This window comes from Vicia villosa, unplaced genomic scaffold, assembly GCF_029867415.1.
Source record: "Vicia villosa cultivar HV-30 ecotype Madison, WI unplaced genomic scaffold, Vvil1.0 ctg.001041F_1_1, whole genome shotgun sequence".
In the NCBI taxonomy this organism is placed as follows: Eukaryota; Viridiplantae; Streptophyta; class Magnoliopsida; order Fabales; family Fabaceae; genus Vicia; species Vicia villosa.
In genome coordinates this window covers 526,877-545,477 of record NW_026705454.1, presented here as the reverse complement: position 1 = coordinate 545,477, position 18,601 = coordinate 526,877, and the positions used below count along the sequence as shown (strand labels likewise).

Here is an 18,601-nt window from a genome sequence, read left to right as displayed (position 1 = left end):
TTTACAGCTGTCATCTATTATCTGATGGTGAACACGTGTCTGTACGGTTAGTACAAAGCGTGCAGTTGAAAAGACGCCGACCTAGGTAACTGTTTTAAATCATTTCATTTACCACGTTCTCTCTCCTTACGTCACTCATCATTTAATAAAATTGATTTCTTTTGATTCTGGAACTGTTCAGTTTATATTTCTTATTATTTTCCTTTTCAAATCCGTCTCTATATATTCTTTTCAAATCATATCTTACATCTTTTTCGCTCCCTTGTCTCTCTCTCTCCTTGCATTCTCTCGTTTGAAAAGTTCTTAGCCGTTTTCTAAAAACCCTAATCGAAAACCCAGTTCGCTCTTCTTGTTCGTTTTTGTTCATTCTGCATCCATGGCTGCCTTTTCATCCCAAAATGCTGAGTCATCTGTTCCTCATCATCTCCAAGAAGAAACTTTGCAACTCACTCCTGTTGTTGCATGCTCCATTCCTAAAGATGAATTGGAAGTTCTGTGTGAACTCATGGTTGACTTTGACAACATTGAAGAAAACCAATTTCACCTTAAAGAAGACATCATCTTTCAAGGATGGACCTCGTTGTTTGCTGAGTTCGTTGGTCCAGTTTATCCGGATCTTGTCAAGGAGTTCTGGGCACATGCTGTGGTTGCTCCAAAATCTATACTTTCTTTCGTCCATGGAAAGTTTGTTGTTATTACTGAAAACATCCTGAGAATGATGTTTGATCTGAAAAACCCTGAAGGGGTTTATGAGTTTGATCAAAGGGCAGATTTGGGAGATGTTCTATCCACTCTCTATCTAAATGTCAAGAAAACAAAACACGTCAAGGATTTGAAAGATGTCTACAGAATCTGGACAAAGATCCTTCTTGGGTGTTTCTACCATAGGAAAGCAACACATGCCTCGGATTTCATCAGTAATGATCAAAGGTATATTCTGTATTGCATTGCCACTCAGAAGAAGGTTGATGCGATTTACATTATCTTCAACCATATGTGGAAAGCAGTAAAGGATTCCAGAAACGCTTTCAGAAAAGAAAATGGTGGAACAATCATTCCTTTTGGTAGAATTATTACAAACCTTCTGGTGCATTCCAAGATTGTTGAGAGTCTGGAGTCTGAAGGTATTATCAAAGACCTTGCTGTCACCTCTGGAGCCTGTCTGAATGCTTTTTCTTTAAAGAAGATGAAAATAATTGACACTATCCTCAAAGTTCCCAAACCTCTAGCTGGAACAAGAATCAGAAGAAAACCAGTACTAGCTGACTTTGAAACCTTCTTCAATAGTGAGGTACCTGAAGTCAGAACTAAGTATCTGAAGTCACAAAAAGAGGATAAGAGTCTTAAAGATCAAGACAAAGGTGCTCCTATTAAAGTGAATCGTAAGAAGGAAGAAAGGACCAAAAGAAAGTTTGATCATCCTGCTGCTATCACCAATAAAGAAGTGGTCCCAGAAGAAGTCATTGCAAAGGTTGCTAAGGCTGTCTCTGCTGATTTTGAGAAGAAAAAGAAGGAAGCTGAGAAAAAGAAGAAGAAGTCAAATAACAATGCTGAGATTGTTGAAGTTGTTGAGAAGAAGAAAATCAGAAAAAGAAAGATGATTCTTCAAGAATCTGATGAAGAAAATAACTCTCAAGAGGCTGAGAATCAACCAGAAGTTCTGGCATATGTCAGAAGGAAAGAAATCGCTAGCGGCAAAACAAAGATTATTGAAGAGCCGAAGAGTAAGAAGCAGAAGAAGACTGAGGATGTGGCCAAAGCTTTTCTGAGAGGTTCCAAAGGTATATGCATTTCTGAACCTGATTATGTTCCTGCTGTGTGTTCAGAAGCTGCACCAATAGAGGTTGTCCCTACACCTGAACCAGAAAAAGCCACATCAGAATCACCTGTCTTTGTCCATGTTCTTACACCTCCATCTTCTCCTATAACCATTCCTTCCTCTCCACCTACCATAAATCCTGTTCTGGATATACCACCCCTTCAAACTCTCTTTCCATCTCAACCTTCTCTCAATGCCCCTCTTGAACATACTCCCTCCACCTCTCAAAACAATCTTTGTGATTCTCCTCTTCCAACCTCTGCATCACATGAGCAGCTGCTCCGTGATTGCAACTACACTCCCAAGCCTCGTCCTGAAGCTGAAGTGGTAGTGTTAGATTCTGATACTGAAGCAGAATCTTCTTATAGGTTGGATAGAGAACCTCATCCGTACGTCACTTCCAACCCTACCTTTTCAAAAACCCAAATAAAATTCCGCCCTGTATATTCTATTGGTGTAGTTTTTGAAAACATAAAGAGGAATCTCAGAAGTACCTTTGATACTCTCAGAATTGCTGAAAGTTCTGGATTGAATGATGTTGCTATGCGGAACTTCTGGAGGATCTTTCGCAGAGAATCAGATGCTCTGTTTTTAGAACTTCAGGAAGCCTGTGTAGCTGCTGCCCCACGGCCTCGTGGAATTCTGAGGAATTATGAAGACTTCTGGTTTGCTAGTCTCAAAGGTAGACATCTGTTGGAAGAGAAGCCCTTCTTGGATGAGATGGAACAATTAAGACTGGCTGCTGAAATGGAAGCAAATCCATGCAGGGATATGGTCATCTTTATTCCTGATTATCCTGTTCTGCTAGGAGACTTCAAGACTCTCTTTGACTATCTGAGGGAAAACCCGTCTGAGAAAGACCCAAGCTTGGTCATTCCAGAAGTTATTGACCCACCAGAAGTTGAAGGTCCTTCTGCTCCAAGGAATCTAGCTGCCATTCTTCAGGCACTTGAAAATGGAGACTCGGAAATTCCTGCTGCAGAATATGGAGATGCTTCTATGCAAGAAGCAGATGCTGAAGATCATGTTGCTAAAACTGTTCTTGTTGAGGAAATCCCTGCAAATGATCTATCTATGGAAGCTGCAGATCAACATGCTATTCCTGTGGTTGAAAGCGGTGAAGCTTCTTCTGATGAATCTTCTCGTCTTGCAAGGACTCTGGAAGACATTCAGAAAAGACAGGATGAGCAAAGCTCACTCAATGCTGAGTATAGCGCTTTCATGGTGAGGCAAGAAGGACACAACAATATGGTTCAAGAGATGCTGACCAAGATCCTGTCTAGACTAGGGCCATCTTAGATTGAGTCTGTGTTGTTTCTTTCTTTTCGTTGCATCTGTCTTTGTGCATCAGATCTTTCTTATCTTCATGTACTTCTGTACCTGCTGTTTGAACTTCAATGAAATCATCTTCTTCCTCCGTGTGTTTCGTTTTGTTTGTCTCTGAATCTTTTTTGCTTTTTGATGATATGACAAAAAGGGGGAGAAGATAAATGATAAATGATTTGATTAATCTATCAGTTGCTGGGTAAAGCTCCCACACATTTACTAACAAGAACTGCAAGTTCTATATGGTTTAAGTGTTTTGCAGGTATAAAGAAGTGAAGAGAATCTTCAAAGCAAACACAAGAAGCAAAACCATGGAAACTGAAGCAAGCTGAGTGCTATCAAGCTTCAGAGATCAGAAGCAAGAAAGAAGAATGAATCAGAAGCACTGATAATAGAATTTGATCCATATTGGTCTATTTGTTCCGACAAAATTCTATTTGCTCTGATACATTATTTTAGCCTATATGGCTCTGATACATATAATGTGTTCGAATATATATTTTATGTTCTAACTCGTTCATGCTGACTTTTGTCGTTTAGTTTTTGTTCTGTAACATTTCAGGATGTAGAGATGCTCTGATGATGCTCTGGTACATTCAACAATGTTCTGATACAAATCTAGCATGAAGTGATGTTGGTAGAAATTCAAAGCTCTGAAGCTATCCGAGGGAAGCAGAAATCAGAAGCTGTGAATGTTCTAAAGATCCAGAAAACTCAAGTTCTGAAGCTGTCCTAAATGGAAGCAGAAATCAGAAGCTGTGAATGTTCAGAAGATCAAAGAAATTCAAGTTCTGAAGCTGTCCTAGATGGAAGCAGAAGTCAGAAGCTGTGAATGTTCAGAAGATCAAAGAAATTCAAGTTCTGAAGCTGTCCTAGATGGAAGCAGGAATCAGAAGCTGTGAGTGCTCTAAGGATCTAAAGAAATTCTAGTTCTGAAGTTGTCCTATGGAAGCAGAAGTCAGAAGCTATGAATTCTCTGAAGACAAGAAGCTTATATGATCGTCTCTACCGAAATAATCAGGGAAGTCTTTTATTAAAGTTCTTCGAGTATTTATTTCAGGGGGAGATTATTTATCTCAGGGGGAGATTGTTAATCTCAGGGGGAGACATATTCATATGCTTATGCTATAGCTGTGTAATTTGTCTTTTGCCGTCTGTTCTTTCTGATCGCAAATTCATATCATTTATATATGTTTTTGTCATCATCAAAAAGGGGGAGATTGTTAGAACAAGATTTGTTCTGATCAATTATCTTAGTTTTGATGATAATAATAATATGAATTTTGCTTAAGATAATATGGTACTCTAATCCAATGCAATTTCCTTTTCAGGAAATATATAAAGAGTACGCATAATTCAGCGCTCAGAAGCTTTGTCTCAAGGGTTCAGCATGCAACATCAGAACATGGTCTGGCAAGACATCAGAAGATGGTCGAAGCAGAATCAGAACATGGGTCTATGGAAGCATCAGAAGAACAAGAGAACAGAAGCACTGAAGTTCTGATGGTATCACGCTCAGAAGCACTTCAAGGTCAGAAGATCAGAAGATGCTATGCACCAAGCTGTTTGACTCTGATGATATTCAAACGTTTTATTCACAAACATCAGATCAGAAGAAAGTACAAGTGGCAAGCTACGCTGACTGACAAAAGGAACGTTAAAAGCTACTAAAGGCTACGTCAGTAGACACAGCGTGAACAAGGCTCGAGGTAGTTGACAAAAGCGTATAACATTAAATGCGATGCTGTACGGAACACGCAAAGCATTAAATGCACTCAACGGTCATCTTCTCCAACGCCTATAAATATGAAGTTCTGATGAGAAGCAAGGTTAACGAATTCTACATCTATTCTGTGAATATCAACTTGCTGAAACGCTGTTCAAATCAAAGCTCAGAATCTTCATCTTCATCAAAGCTCACTACATTGCTGTTGTAATATATTAGTGAGATTAAGCTTAAACGTTAAGAGAAATATCACAGTTTGTGATTATCGCTTTTAAGAAGCATTTGTAATACTCTTAGAATTGATTACATTAAGTTGTAAGGAACTAGAGTGATCGTGTGGATCAGAATACTCTAGGAAGTCTTAGAGGTTATCTAAGCAGGTTGTAACTAGAGTGATCGTGTGGATCAGTATACTCTAGAAAAGTCTTAGAGGGTATCTAAGCAGTTGTTCCTGGAGTGATCAGTGTGTGATCAGAAGACTCTGGAAGACTTAGTTGCTGACTAAGTGGAGAACCATTGTAATCCGTGCGATTAGTGGATTAAATCCTCAGTTGAGGTAAATCATCTCTGCGGGGGTGGACTGGAGTAGTTTAGTTAACAACGAACCAGGATAAAAATAATTGTGCAATTTATTTTTATCTGTCAAGTTTTTAAAGCTACACTTATTCAAACCCCCCCTTTCTAAGTGTTTTTCTATCCTTCATTCTCTATTCCAGTGAAATCCATTTGGATGTAAAGTGATAAAAATAGAGGGTATTCTTATTGGGCGAATATACCTCTTCAGCTAGGTTATAAGGCCTAATGTTGGCCAAGTTTCTGTCAAAGTTTCTCTTATCCACATGATTGACATCAGCCATGTAGTAACTCTGATTAGCCTCAATGTTTTTGACAATACCATCTTCTCTCCATATTGACACTCGCTGTTGCATTGATGAAGGAACTTCCCCAATCCCATGGATCCATTCTCGTCCAACCAGCATGTTGTAGTTTGCCTTCGCTTGAATGACCATGAACATTGTTGGTCTTATGATCGAACCGACTGTCAAGTCGACTTGTATTACCCCTAAGGTGTGTCCAATCTTTCCCTTGTAGTTTGAAAGCACCATATTGTGGGGTTTTACATCAGTGTCAAACATTCCTATTTTCTTACGCAGGAATTAAGGCATCAAATTGACGGCAGCACCTCCATCCACTAAAACTTTATTTATTTTTGTCTGCTCCACTCTTGCTCTGATGTATAATGGCTTTAGATGGTTTCTCATCCCTTGAACTGTTCTCGCGAAGAGAGCATTCTGCTCTTCAACAACCCCATTATTTAGCACATAATAACACACAAGCTTGTGTTTCATCATTTCGACTTCATCTGCCTCCTCAAGTTCCTCTGCTTCAGTCTCTTGATAATACTCATGAGGGAGAACTGGAACCACATTGCAATTAATGTTCAAAGACGAACCTCCATCCGAGTCAAAGTCGTCAGTCAGCATCTTTTCTTTGTTCATGGAGTTCTCCTAGATCTTTCCGCCAATAGCCTCCTTCTTTGGGGAGAATAGTTTTCTCCCCACTGGTGGGTTTTCTAGATTCATAATAGTTGAGGGAAATTGGTTGCTACTAGATTCACTAACCTCTTTCGACGCGAGTTCTCTTTCAGCCTTTTTATTCTTTGATGTCTTCTCCATTGTGATTTGGACATTGGGTTCTTACCCTTGTAGTTCTCCAACCTGTATTCTTCCCTCTTCGATGCCTGAAACTGCTTTCAGTATGCCATCGAGGTCCTTCCCCCTTGGTCAAAACTCCTCCACTTGTTTTTTCCTTTGTCTGCACATGCTTGAATCCATCTGTCAGTAGGGACATCAGCAGGGAGTTTGAAAGTAACCCTTTTGTTTACTTAGGGATGGGGACTATCTTGTCTTCTTTGGACTCCCCTCTTGTCGAAGGTAAAAGTGGTTGGGTTACCACTTTGCTGACTCCATCCATGGGCGAATGGGATCCTCTCGAACATTTCAGACATCTCCCTATCATAGACAGTGCTACATTTGGGGTACATTAAGCATTCTGACTCTGCCTTGTGACAGCGCACCAGGAAACTCAACAAACTTTCTCCTGGGTTTGGGTAAACCTTCATCACCTGGTTTTCCTGCCTCCAATTGCCCTTGGCTCTAGCATGTTAAGCTCTCTCATATGCCTTGGCAACCCTTATATTCAACAAGATACTGCACCTAGGACAAGGCAGCATCCCGACATTCCTCATGTGGCATCTGAACAAGTAGTCACGTAACTTTCGTCAGCCTTTAGGTAGCCAAATATGGTTTGTTCTTTTTCCAATTTGAGACATCGTTCGACCTCCTCCATTTCTGAACAAGGCTGGTTCAAGTCTACCATGTTGACTCCTAAACCAAGACCTTCAGCAATCCTTACTTTTTCGAATTTAACTATAAGGCCTTCAGTAGCCTTAATCATTTCAGCACATAGGCCTTCAGTAGCCCCTAATTCATCAGTTCATGCAGATACACCTTAGATAGAAGTGTCATAGGAAACCACGTTAGTAAGGCTTTCCGCATCCCGCTTTCCAACCATGAAGAATCCTTCTACTTCTTTGGGTTCGTCTTTTTGCTCCATGTCGAACCCAGCAATGTCCACCATATTGACATCAACAGGTTCAGCATAGTTGGTCTCCGCAACATTTAGGGGATCAATATCAATCTTCATATGACTCTTGGCTTTTTCTCCAAACTTCAGCATTCTCTCCTTGATAGCATTTTGAATAACATCCTTGAAAAGAAAATATTATGAGGTTTTGTGGCCTAGAAAATTATGATATTTACAAAAACCCCTCTTCTTTCGTTGTTCTAACGAAAGAATTTTGATATTAGGAAGCACTATCATTTGGTCATCTTTTACCAACAAATCAAAAATCTCACCACATTTGGTTACATCAAATGTGTAAGTTTTTTTAGGGAACTTATCACTCTTTTTCGATTTCGACGGGGTTCTTCCCATTTTAAGGGGTAAGGACTTTGCAAGAGTATGGTGATGCTTCTTTTAGTTCAGCCAAATCTACTTCACACTCTTCAAAACCATATGGATCATTGAAGATTTCTGGTTCTTCTTCTTCGGCTTTGACGTAAGCCACCCTCTCTTTCTTATAATTCTTACTTGCTCTGGCCTTTTCAGCTTTCAATCATTAGACCTGTCGAACCTGATTTGCTAGTTGGGCCATATCTCTCAGATATCGAGTAACTAGTTTCTTTCAAATAGAATAGTCTAGCTCTCCAGCGGCCATTTCGACCAGTTCATGCTCAGGCACCACTGTAAAGCATCTAGATTTTAATAGGCAGAACCTATTCAGGTAGTCATTTATTGGTTCGGTAAATTTTCTTTTAATGTTGGCTAATTCTTTAAGACTTATCTTGGTTTATCCCATATAGAATTGTTCATGGAACAACCTCTCCCATTGAGGCCACACATCTATAGAATTTGGTGGCAATGTAGTAAACCATGTAAAGACATTTTTTGTTAATTAACTAGAAAAGTATTTTATCCTTAGGTTTTCACTATTTGCTAAATCCCCTACTTCAGTCAAGTATCTGGCTACATGTTCGATAGTGGATTCGCTAGTGTCTCCTGAGAATTTTGTGAACTTGGGGACCTTACAACCCCTTGGCAACTCTGTTTGCAAAATATAATCTGCCAAAGGTGATGTATAATTCGACCTTCGAAGTCCTGTATTCAGGCCATTTTGTGCCATGATTCTTTCAATCATGGTGGTCTGGTTATTCTCTACCATCACATTATCTTTCCTAATCCTATGGACTACTTCGTCCGCATCTTGATTTCTATTAACCATCATTACTCTCCTAGGTTGTTCTTCCTAAACCTCCTGTCGAACCGCTTGTTGTTCCACCCTTACCCCATGTTTCTTTCGACAACATCCTGCCTGGGTAATTGGCCCTGGTTAATGGTTGGTTCTTCTTCCTGGATAATTGCCTAATTTTTCCTACATCAAACAGGCGCTTCAGGGGCACCAAAGAAATCTACTATTCGCGCCATCTGCACTGACATTTGTTGGTAGGTTTGTGTATTTTCTTGACTAGTTCTATTGACATTTTGGATTAAGGGGGAGAAGATAGTACTCATTTCTCGGGCCAGGACTCCTACCATGTCATGGTTACTGGCGTCCATTTGTTGTCTAAATGCTGCCTGATTGTTTGTGGTCAATGTAGGTAAAAAAACTTTGATTCTGGGTATTTCGACCTACATTATTCATACCATAACCATATGTTTGGATAAGCGAAAAAGTTGTAACTGCAGGCTATGTATATGTAGATGTGTTGTTATTCAAACCTGCCATGAAAGTGCTTGGCATTCCATATTGAGGTTGTTCTCTCCAAGGTCTGAATGTTTCATACCCTGGGGGTCTAGGAGTCACAGGTTGGGCTTGGATTCCTACATATGTCAAGATCTGTTTAGATTGAGTATTCGACGGGATACTCGCTGCACTCGAAGAAGGAGGCAGGTTTGTCGAATTATTTAAGGCCATGGAACATGTGGATGTGGGAATAGCCTGTGAACTGGGGATTGCAGTAGACGTATCAGTCAAACTTGCAACGACTATGCCTGCTCCCTAGGGAGGGTTTTGTTCCCCACCCTGGCTAGATGTATTAACCATCTTCCTTGTGTACTTTCTTTTAGGTATTGGTTGGTTACTACTGGCTATTTTACCACTTTTAAGGTTCATACAACAACCAACAAGAAACCGATACTCACATAGAAATAGGAAAGTTTAAACTTTGACACCGTCCCACTTGGCGTGCCAATTTGTTTACAGTGATTTCTGGTAAAACATTCGCTAGTCTTCCAAATTGAATGTTTGGTAACTTACAGGATCGACGAGATTGATCCTAGGACATGTGTCTAAAGTTTATTACACTTATGGTTGAATTCATGTTTTGACTCTACTTTTCTTGACAAAGGTATTTAAATTTTTCTCTAAATGTTATGACTATTTGAGAATAAAAGTAATTTCGATTGTAAAGCTCTAAATGATAAAAATAAATGTTTAAGTTGAAAGTTTAAAGGAAAATGAAAGACATATAAAATAACTCCGAAGTTTAAAGACTTCGACTGGAAAAGTAAAGGAAATCGAAAGGTATATACAGAACTTGTACTGATAAAGTAAAATAACTTTGAAAAATAATGATGATGTTTCTTATACATACATTCTCAGCAAAACTCTTTTCTCTAGCTGGTACTTGGAGTGTATTTGAGTGATTTTCGTACAAAGTGAACACCCTTAAATCCTAACATTAAGACCCCTATTTATACTAATTCAACCCTAACGGTCTTTCTACAGAAATACGCCACGTTCGATGCTTGCATGTGCTTCAATTCTTTGAGACTTCCACGCGTCCTTCTGGCCAAAATGAATTAGTTTGAAATTCAAACCTTCCCGCTAAAAGCTCTAAAGCGTAATCAACGTGACCGTCGAAGTATGTTTTCCAAATACCCTGAAATATTTTAAGTCTTTTATTTCGTCGACTTTGAAGGCATTAATTTGAACTCCACTTCGATATGATAAAATATTCTTTATAAAAATAATTCATAATGACCTTACAAAGCCATATCTCCTGCTTCTCTCCGAAACATACCAAATTTATGCTTTTCGAAATCTCCAGCTAACAATCTTCAAACTTTTTGGCAGTGAAAATATCAATTCCAACAAAGTGGCACTTAGCATGACCATGCTTACCAGTCTTTGAGGTTGAAACCTCAACAACCTGTCATACAAGAATCCATCCACGCCGATCAATCAAAGTATCAACTAAACCACCAAAGTCCAAAACAAAAACAATCATAAATTCAAAAGAATACTCAAAAGATCACTAAAATCCATTCAAACATAATGCTACCCTCCAAAATGTTTTAAATAAAAACCTGCAACCACAATACAGACTGCAACATTAGAGTTTTTGATGTCTAGCTACTACAAATAATCATGGGCACATCACATCATTTGCATTTGAATGGATTCTTTGCAATATCAAAGGACCGCGACAAGATCACAATTTACAAAGCAAAGTTCATTTATCCCAGTAAAGTCAGACTATGACAGCAGAAATGTAGCAGAGGTCTTTATGAACAAAATATTCAGTTATCCTTTGTTTCAGATCGCGATAATGATTTCCTGAGTACCTTCTGGAATCCAACTGTTAAAATGGATGGTACTACTCTTGGCATGAGCACGGCTTACTACCCCTAATCTGACGGAGTCGGAGGCCTTGAATAAATGACTTTAGTCAGGCTAATCATTGTTCAAAGGCCATACCGCGGCAGAAGTATAACACTTCTCACCAGGTCAGTGCCTCTATGACATAAAAACAAGACAGAAATTGCAAAGCAAAGAAAAGGGAAACATGCTAATTTATCATTAAATGAACCGTAAACATTCTCATTCTAATTTATAACATCAAAACACAAATCCTCAATGTTTACAAATAATCACAATCTCTTAAATTTCAAGAATCATAAACTAATACTTATTATCATCAGATCGATGAAGAACAGAAAAATCAAATCTTTTCTTCTCTTCATTCCATTTGAGACCAATTTCATCTCCTTTCTTTAAGCTTCTCCTGTCTACAAAATCTGTAATCCATGTATTGTTGAAGACATGACTGTCATTTGAAGGTCGTATCTTGAAAGTAAGAGAAACAGGAAAGCCAGTGTCGACATCAAACACTTCGACTTCGTCTCCTTCGTTTTCAGCTTTAGCTTTATCCACCATAGGAACCACCCATTTCTTAGCCAAATCTTTATTCAACAAAAGTCTGCAATTGTCGTCAAGATCACTCTTTGTCAGCACCTTCTTGATCATCCATGAATCACCAACATTGGTTGAACAATCAGAACTTGTCCCAACACTAGTGCACGTGCTGTTTGTTGTTGAAACATTGGTTTCTATGCTAGATTAGATTAGATTTTATTTTCTCAATTTTATTAAATCTTACATATTAATGGGCTAAGATTTTTTGTTGTTAGTTTTTAATTTTTTATTTACACCGACTGGGTTTCGAAATTAGGCTTTCTTAATTTTATTATTTTCTATTTAATAAATGAATCTTTCTATTATAGTTCTCCAATATTTGGTTAAATAAAAGATGAATCCTTCTTAATTAATGAATCTTACATTTCTATTAGTTTTTAATAATTACATTTATTTTTTCAGTTTTTTATTTTTTATTTACACGGATTGGATTTTTTCTAGATTAGATTTTTTTTTTTACATTGTCATCACGTCCAAAAAGTAATGTTGTACTTACCAATCATTTGTTTTTTTATATATTACATTTAGAAAAAAAAAAGGAGAAATTTTATTAATTTGCTTTCTATACATATTACATTGACTAACATTAATTCTCAATAACAAGGTGCATTTTTCTTAAACCTTTTTTCCAATCTTATTATATGTATAATTCAAATGTTTATTTATAATAATATTTTCTTCTAACTTGTGATGCATGTCTATATAGTTCAAATTTAAACGAAGACCGACCAAAGAAACTCTAATCCCTTGTCATTTTTAAAATTCAAGTTTCTCACCACCTCTCTTAGCTACTCAATCAAAATCAAAGTTACCAAACACTTTCTTTGAGCGCTAATGAGATAGGAAGAATGTGATCTACACCATTGGTTTACTTCAACAATATAAACAAGAATAAAAATAGAAAATTTCTTTATAGACCCCATGTGGTGAGAACCCCTGCTCAAAATTCCAAAATATTTTTTTTATTTCGGAGATGCATCTTTAAAATCACCCATTTTTATTTTAGAATATATTTCGAAGATGCAACTCCGAAAACACCCTTTGACCACTTTTGGAGATGCATCTCCGAAATATGCTCTGAATTTTTCTTTTTCTTTTCAAAACAATGATTAATCCCATATTTTACATTAATCGACAAAATATAGCACGTAAATTAGAATAAAATACCAATATTATAAATACGAAAATAGTTGTACGAGTAAGTGCTCAGTGTCAAAATATTACAACACGAATACAAAAAAAGTCATGAATAAAACATAAATAGGCAACTGCTAGTGAGTATGCCTAATGCGAACACCCTGCGACCTCCTCTGCCTCCTATACGCTGCCGCACCGGCCGCGTCACTGACCATCCTCTCCACAATGGCAACTGCCTCTGGACCGCCCTACTCAATGATACCTCTGTCCAATGCATCCTGCCCAAACATCTGTATCTGCTGACATATCGGCAGGAGATCAGTGGCATGGTCATCTTCAGTCTGCTGGTTCTCCAAGATCTTTTCATGTGCTGGCCTAGGTAGATCTCCAAGAGCATCGGGTGTCATCAAAGGATGTGATACCCGATAAAACCATATCACGTACCCATCTACACAGTGCCAACTCTAGGTGGTCACCAAACGCCGAAACTCCTCATGCACCAAATGATGCGCTCAATCTTCAAATATAGCAGTGAGGCCCACTCGGGTAACGGTGTCAGGAGCAGCCTCAAACGGACACCTCGGTATCATCTGCACACGTCCAAAATGTCTCATGCACCGCTCGGACAGATAACTGATCATGATGTTGGTCCCACATCCCAATCATCCAGAATATAATGCGATACGGTCGAATGGGATAACATTATCGTAATCAGTGAAGGGCGTCCAATGGATGTCATCGTGAACAGTGCAGTCGAGGTACACGCGGTACAGGCCCACCTTGTTATTCCCCCTCTGGAGGACGTATCGTGCGGCCTGGGGCATGGCATCATCGTACGCATGATCAATGTCGAAGCCGTGAATGCGGTGGAAGTATGAGATGATCCAGCCCTGAAACACAAATACGATAATATGTTAAAAAGTATGAACCATAATTAAATGTGAAGTAATTAAAAATAAATGTATCGTAAGGAGTGTGAAAGATCTAGTCAACTGTCTGGTCCTCTAGTTGGAAGCTTCATTCAGCTTCTGGTATAGGTATACCAGAATGGCGGCCCCCAAGTTCCACCTCATGAACTGTAGTTAAATCAATAATGTACCGGAGATAAGTCATGTTGACGTAGGTTGCACTTTTGTCCATAAAGAGTGCAGTGCCTACCAAGAACATGGACCAACACCGCAGAGCGCAACCATGGTGATACTAAAAAAAAAGCCCATCACCATACGACTCTGACTCTGCTGCCGCCACCAAGTAGTTCTCATAAAGCTCTTTTAATATGGAGAATCGGATATGCGCCCCACTCGTCGCTCTGCACTCATAATACACCATGTTTGGGTCCATACCCAGATAGTCCACCATCCACTCTATGGCCTCAACCCTCTGTATCCTAGAATGGTCAAGCAACCCCCCTCTGGTTGGCAGGTGGAGTAGACAGGCCATGTCGTGTAGGGTGATCGTCAACTCCCCAAGAGGAAAGTGGAAAGACGTCTCCTTGTACCACCGTTCGACAAAAGCCCACTACATGTCGTGGCTGATTGTACTATATATGGTCATGCATAACCCGCCAAGCCTGCTCCCAGCTACAATGCCATTAAAGCATTGAGCCCGTGGTTGAAGCAAATCAAATATTTTCCGCGCATGGTTCACAGATTTTATGGTCGCTTGTTCCTGTCACAATAAAAACAAAAACAAGAAAACATTGTTAGTTAGACCGTTGGGAGAAAGTGGAATAAAAGCCTAAATAAAAAATATTTAAATTGTAGTGTAATTAAAAAACTACCTCTCGCTCCCAAACACGTCGAGCGACATGGTCATGGTAGTAAATCAACACAGATGTGTCTGCAGGCCCTCCCGGGTAGCCCTCCTCCTCTGCATCATCCTCGTCGTGCTCAGGGTGAACATCGGATATCTCATCCTCCTCAACTCCCACCTCCTCCTCATCCTTACGTACATCATCCTCACGTACCTCATCCTCACGGGAAGAAGACGCCCGAGCCAACGGACTCCTCGATCCAGATGAGGAATCTGCAGGCGCCTCATCCATTTGGACGGGTACTCGTACTTGAACCTGTCCCCATGTCGCTGCTAGTTGTGCATCCCGCTCGTGTCGAGCCGATGCCGTATGGGTCTCCCTACAATGTCTAAGTTGTGTCTGGTTTCCTGACATTTTCCTGAAAAAATTGAAACCGGTAAGACGTTGAAACAATTTATAAAATAAAAGAAAAACAGTTCAGACTACATTTCGGAAGTGCATTTTTGAAACTGGTCGGAGGTGTTTTCGAAAATGCACTTCTGAAAACGCTTGCGATCCTCCATTTCTGCAGAATCCCAGTTCTTGCCCTAAATGCTTCAAAATCCATTTTTTCCTATCTAAACACACTCATTGACATACAATAACTAAACCTAATAACATTTTGCTAATTTATAAGTGCCCTAACAATATAAACAACTTAGAAATCAAAATAAAAGAACTTACAATTTGTTGATGATTGAAGTTGATGTTGAATTAGACTTTGAATGCTTCTCAATAATTGGAATGAGTTGTAGAGCAAGTTTTGTTTGTGTAGTAGTTGGAAGAAATGGATGTTGTGTTGAAAAATTTGTGTTTTGGGTAGAATAAAAAGAGGGGGAGGCTGTTTTGAATTAACAGAAAAACGCAGGTGTTTTCGGAGATGCATCTCCGAAAGGGTGATTCCGGAGATGCATCTCCGAAAACATCTTTTTTTAAAATAAAAATAATAATTTCAGAGATGCATATCCGAAATCACCCTTTTTGATGACTTCGGAGATGCACTTTCGAAGGAGCATTTATGGAATTTCGCTGCGGGTTCCTAACATGATGGGGAGGCATATAAAAAAATTATCTAAAAATAAATAATCAAGTTTTTATGGGCCAAAACGTACAACCCAAGTACTGCGGCACAAATAAAATTGCCACACTTTATTCACTTGAACTTTTTTTATGGGAATTTCTTAATGCACCCTATAGGATGAAAAAACACTTGATAAAATTCAAAAATGTCATTCGGATACAAAATTTCATTTTTAGACGCACTATTTTACAACAAAACACATTTTGAGACTCACTTTAAATTCATTCGTGAATGAGAAAAAACGGTCCAGAAGTATATTTCTGAAAATCATCCAGAAATATATTTCAGTAAAATCTTAAGAGTTGTTATGGAAAGTAGGAGCAAAACATACAAAAAAACACTGTTCAAAAACGGAGACACTCTGAAAATATATTTCGGAAATAAATTTTGTCATAAAATTGGAGCGTTGTTAAAAAACGAGTGAATTGTGTGTTTGAGTTGCATCCGAAGTTTTGCTTCAATCAAAGTTTTCACCATTTGGTTTTTTTGGCGCGACAATAAGGGGATTAAACAAGGAGTATTTTTACTTTGGAACATTCTTTTTGAATGACACACATATGTGAAAGACACTACATATTCACCTAAAACCTTAAAATTTAAGATAATAGATGTGTGAGTTTACTCACTTATAAAATGCTCAATATTCCATTTTCTAATCCCTTTTCTAATCAATGTGGGACTTCTCCATCATACTTAATTTTAATTCTGATTCTCAACAGGTTTAAGACTACTACATTTTCTTGGTATGCGTCTAGTTATTTTTTTTTGCAGTACCACACCACCCCACAAGCTTAAGTCATATGGGTCTCTGAGAGGAATTCTTAAGTTTGTAGCAGAATCAAACTTAAGAATAAAACTCAAATGTTCACCTCCCAGAATAAAACTCATCGCGAATAGAGGTAATCAACTCACGTGATTTCTAGAGAGAAGGCAACCTTTCTCTCTCTAAGAGTGTTCCCCTGCCCTCATCCTCCATTGGTTGTAGCGGCTATCTTTCTAGTTTCTCTGGCTTCTCCACCTATCTTAGATTAGGTTTTCTCCTCCCCTCTTTGAGTGGTCTGCTATCTCGTGGTGGTTTGTTTTCTCTGCAATATGGAAAAATGGAAGGAGTTTACTCTCTCAAAAGAAGAAGAAGAAGAAGGAGTGGTAGCGGATGAGGGAGAAATTTTTGAAGACGAATCACTTCAGAGAACTCTAGCTGGAAAACTGGAAAACTGTGGACGGAAAGTAACTTCAACAGTAGAGCCTTTAAGAGCACAATGCTAAACGCATGGAAGCTAAAACACACGGTGGAAGCCCAAGATCTAAGCAAAAATCTATTTCTCTTCAAATTCAACTCGAAAAGAGACATGGAATACGTTCTAAAAACTGGACCTTGGAGTTTTGATAGAGCCCTCCCCATGATAAAATGCATTTCACGCGAGGAACAACCTTTCGATCTTGACCTGCACTTTAGCTCCTTCTGGGTAAGAATTTATGATCTTCCACTCATAGTTAGATCTGATACTATGGCTAGAAAATTGGGTAATATTATAGGCACCTTTGAAGAGATGGACTTTAGAGAAGCTCACAGAAATGATAGGTTCCTGCGCGTCAAAGTCATGATGGATCTGAAGGAGCCTTTGAAGCGTGGTACTATAGTCTCCTTTAAAGAAAAAAAGATTAGGGTACATTTCAAATATGAAAGGCTTCCCACTTTCTGCTTCATATGTGGGGGAATGGGCCACCAGATTAAAGATTGTGAGGCTGTTGAGGAGCTCAATGAAGAGGGCTTTGAAGACATAGAAGAGCAGGACTTAGCTTTTGGTCAGTGGCTAAGGGCTTCCCCGCTGCCAAAACTCACTGATGAGTTCAAAAATCGTGACTCAAGTTCTAGTTTGTGTAGCAGGGAACTTTTCAATGCATCATCTAGCCAAAGCCGTTGTGAAGTAAAGGATAAAGATAAAGGGGAGGACTTAGAGGTTCAACAAATTCAATCATCTCCAAAACAGCAATGTGATGGAGATAGGGGTGGAGGGTATGGTTCAAAAAATAACCTGGATGTGGAAACAGTAGCTGAATCTTTGGGTGCAGTGATGCTGTCAACACAAAAACGCCTAACTAAGAAAGCCTCGAAGAAAGTAGGGGATTAACAAAGGAAATGGACGCGTAGGAAGCCAACAAAGAATTCTAAGGTTATTTCCGAGAAAGCCGCTAAAATTAAGATAGGGAAACGCCAATTGGTGGATGTGATGGTTACCGAGGGCCCTTTGGACGATTATGTTAACGGAGACAAAAAAGGAAGCAATCAATGGAAGTATGTGGTCGACAAACAATTGAACCAAAGGTGGTGCTGGCTGACCAACACTGCCTATCCCAATGAAAACTATTAGCTAGAACTGCAGGGGTTTGGGGAACCCCCATGCAGTTCGAGGCCTTGTGAATCTTCTTAAGATGGAAAATCCTCAGATTGTCTTCTTGATGGAGACACGTTTTAAAAAAGATTAATTGGTAAAATTGAAGCAGAGATTCCATTTCAAGTTTGATGTTATCGTGGAATGTAGAGGAACTGGAAGGAGCATAGCAGGAGGCCTATGTTTATGGTGGAACGATGGTTTAGATATTGAGATTGCATCCCATTCTCAAAACCATATTGTTGGGAATTGTAAACAGGATGATGAGGATGAAACATGGTCTTTTGCCGATATTTATGGGTTTCCTGATGAAGCAAGGAAAAAGGAGATGTGGAGTTTGATACAGGAATTAAGAGAGCGAGGGGGTAATAAGATGATTTTCTTTGGTGACTTGAATGACACTGTATCTGAAGCTGATATAATGGGAGGCACTAGCAGATCGTTTTCTCAATTTCAATGGGGTAGGAATAATATGGACATTTGTGGGCTTCAAGAAGTAGGTTTTGA

At 39.0% G+C, this 18,601-nt stretch overlaps 1 protein-coding gene across 1 annotated transcript; it reads left to right on the top strand.

The window, feature by feature from the left end:
• The first annotated feature begins 17,050 nt into the window (after window positions 1-17,050).
• LOC131632844 (uncharacterized) lies at window positions 17,051-17,833 on the top strand. The gene has a single exon (XM_058903569.1). It carries the CDS (start codon window positions 17,051-17,053, stop codon window positions 17,831-17,833), a length of 783 nt encoding a protein of 260 aa, XP_058759552.1.
• Window positions 17,834-18,601: the final 768 nt, after the last annotated feature.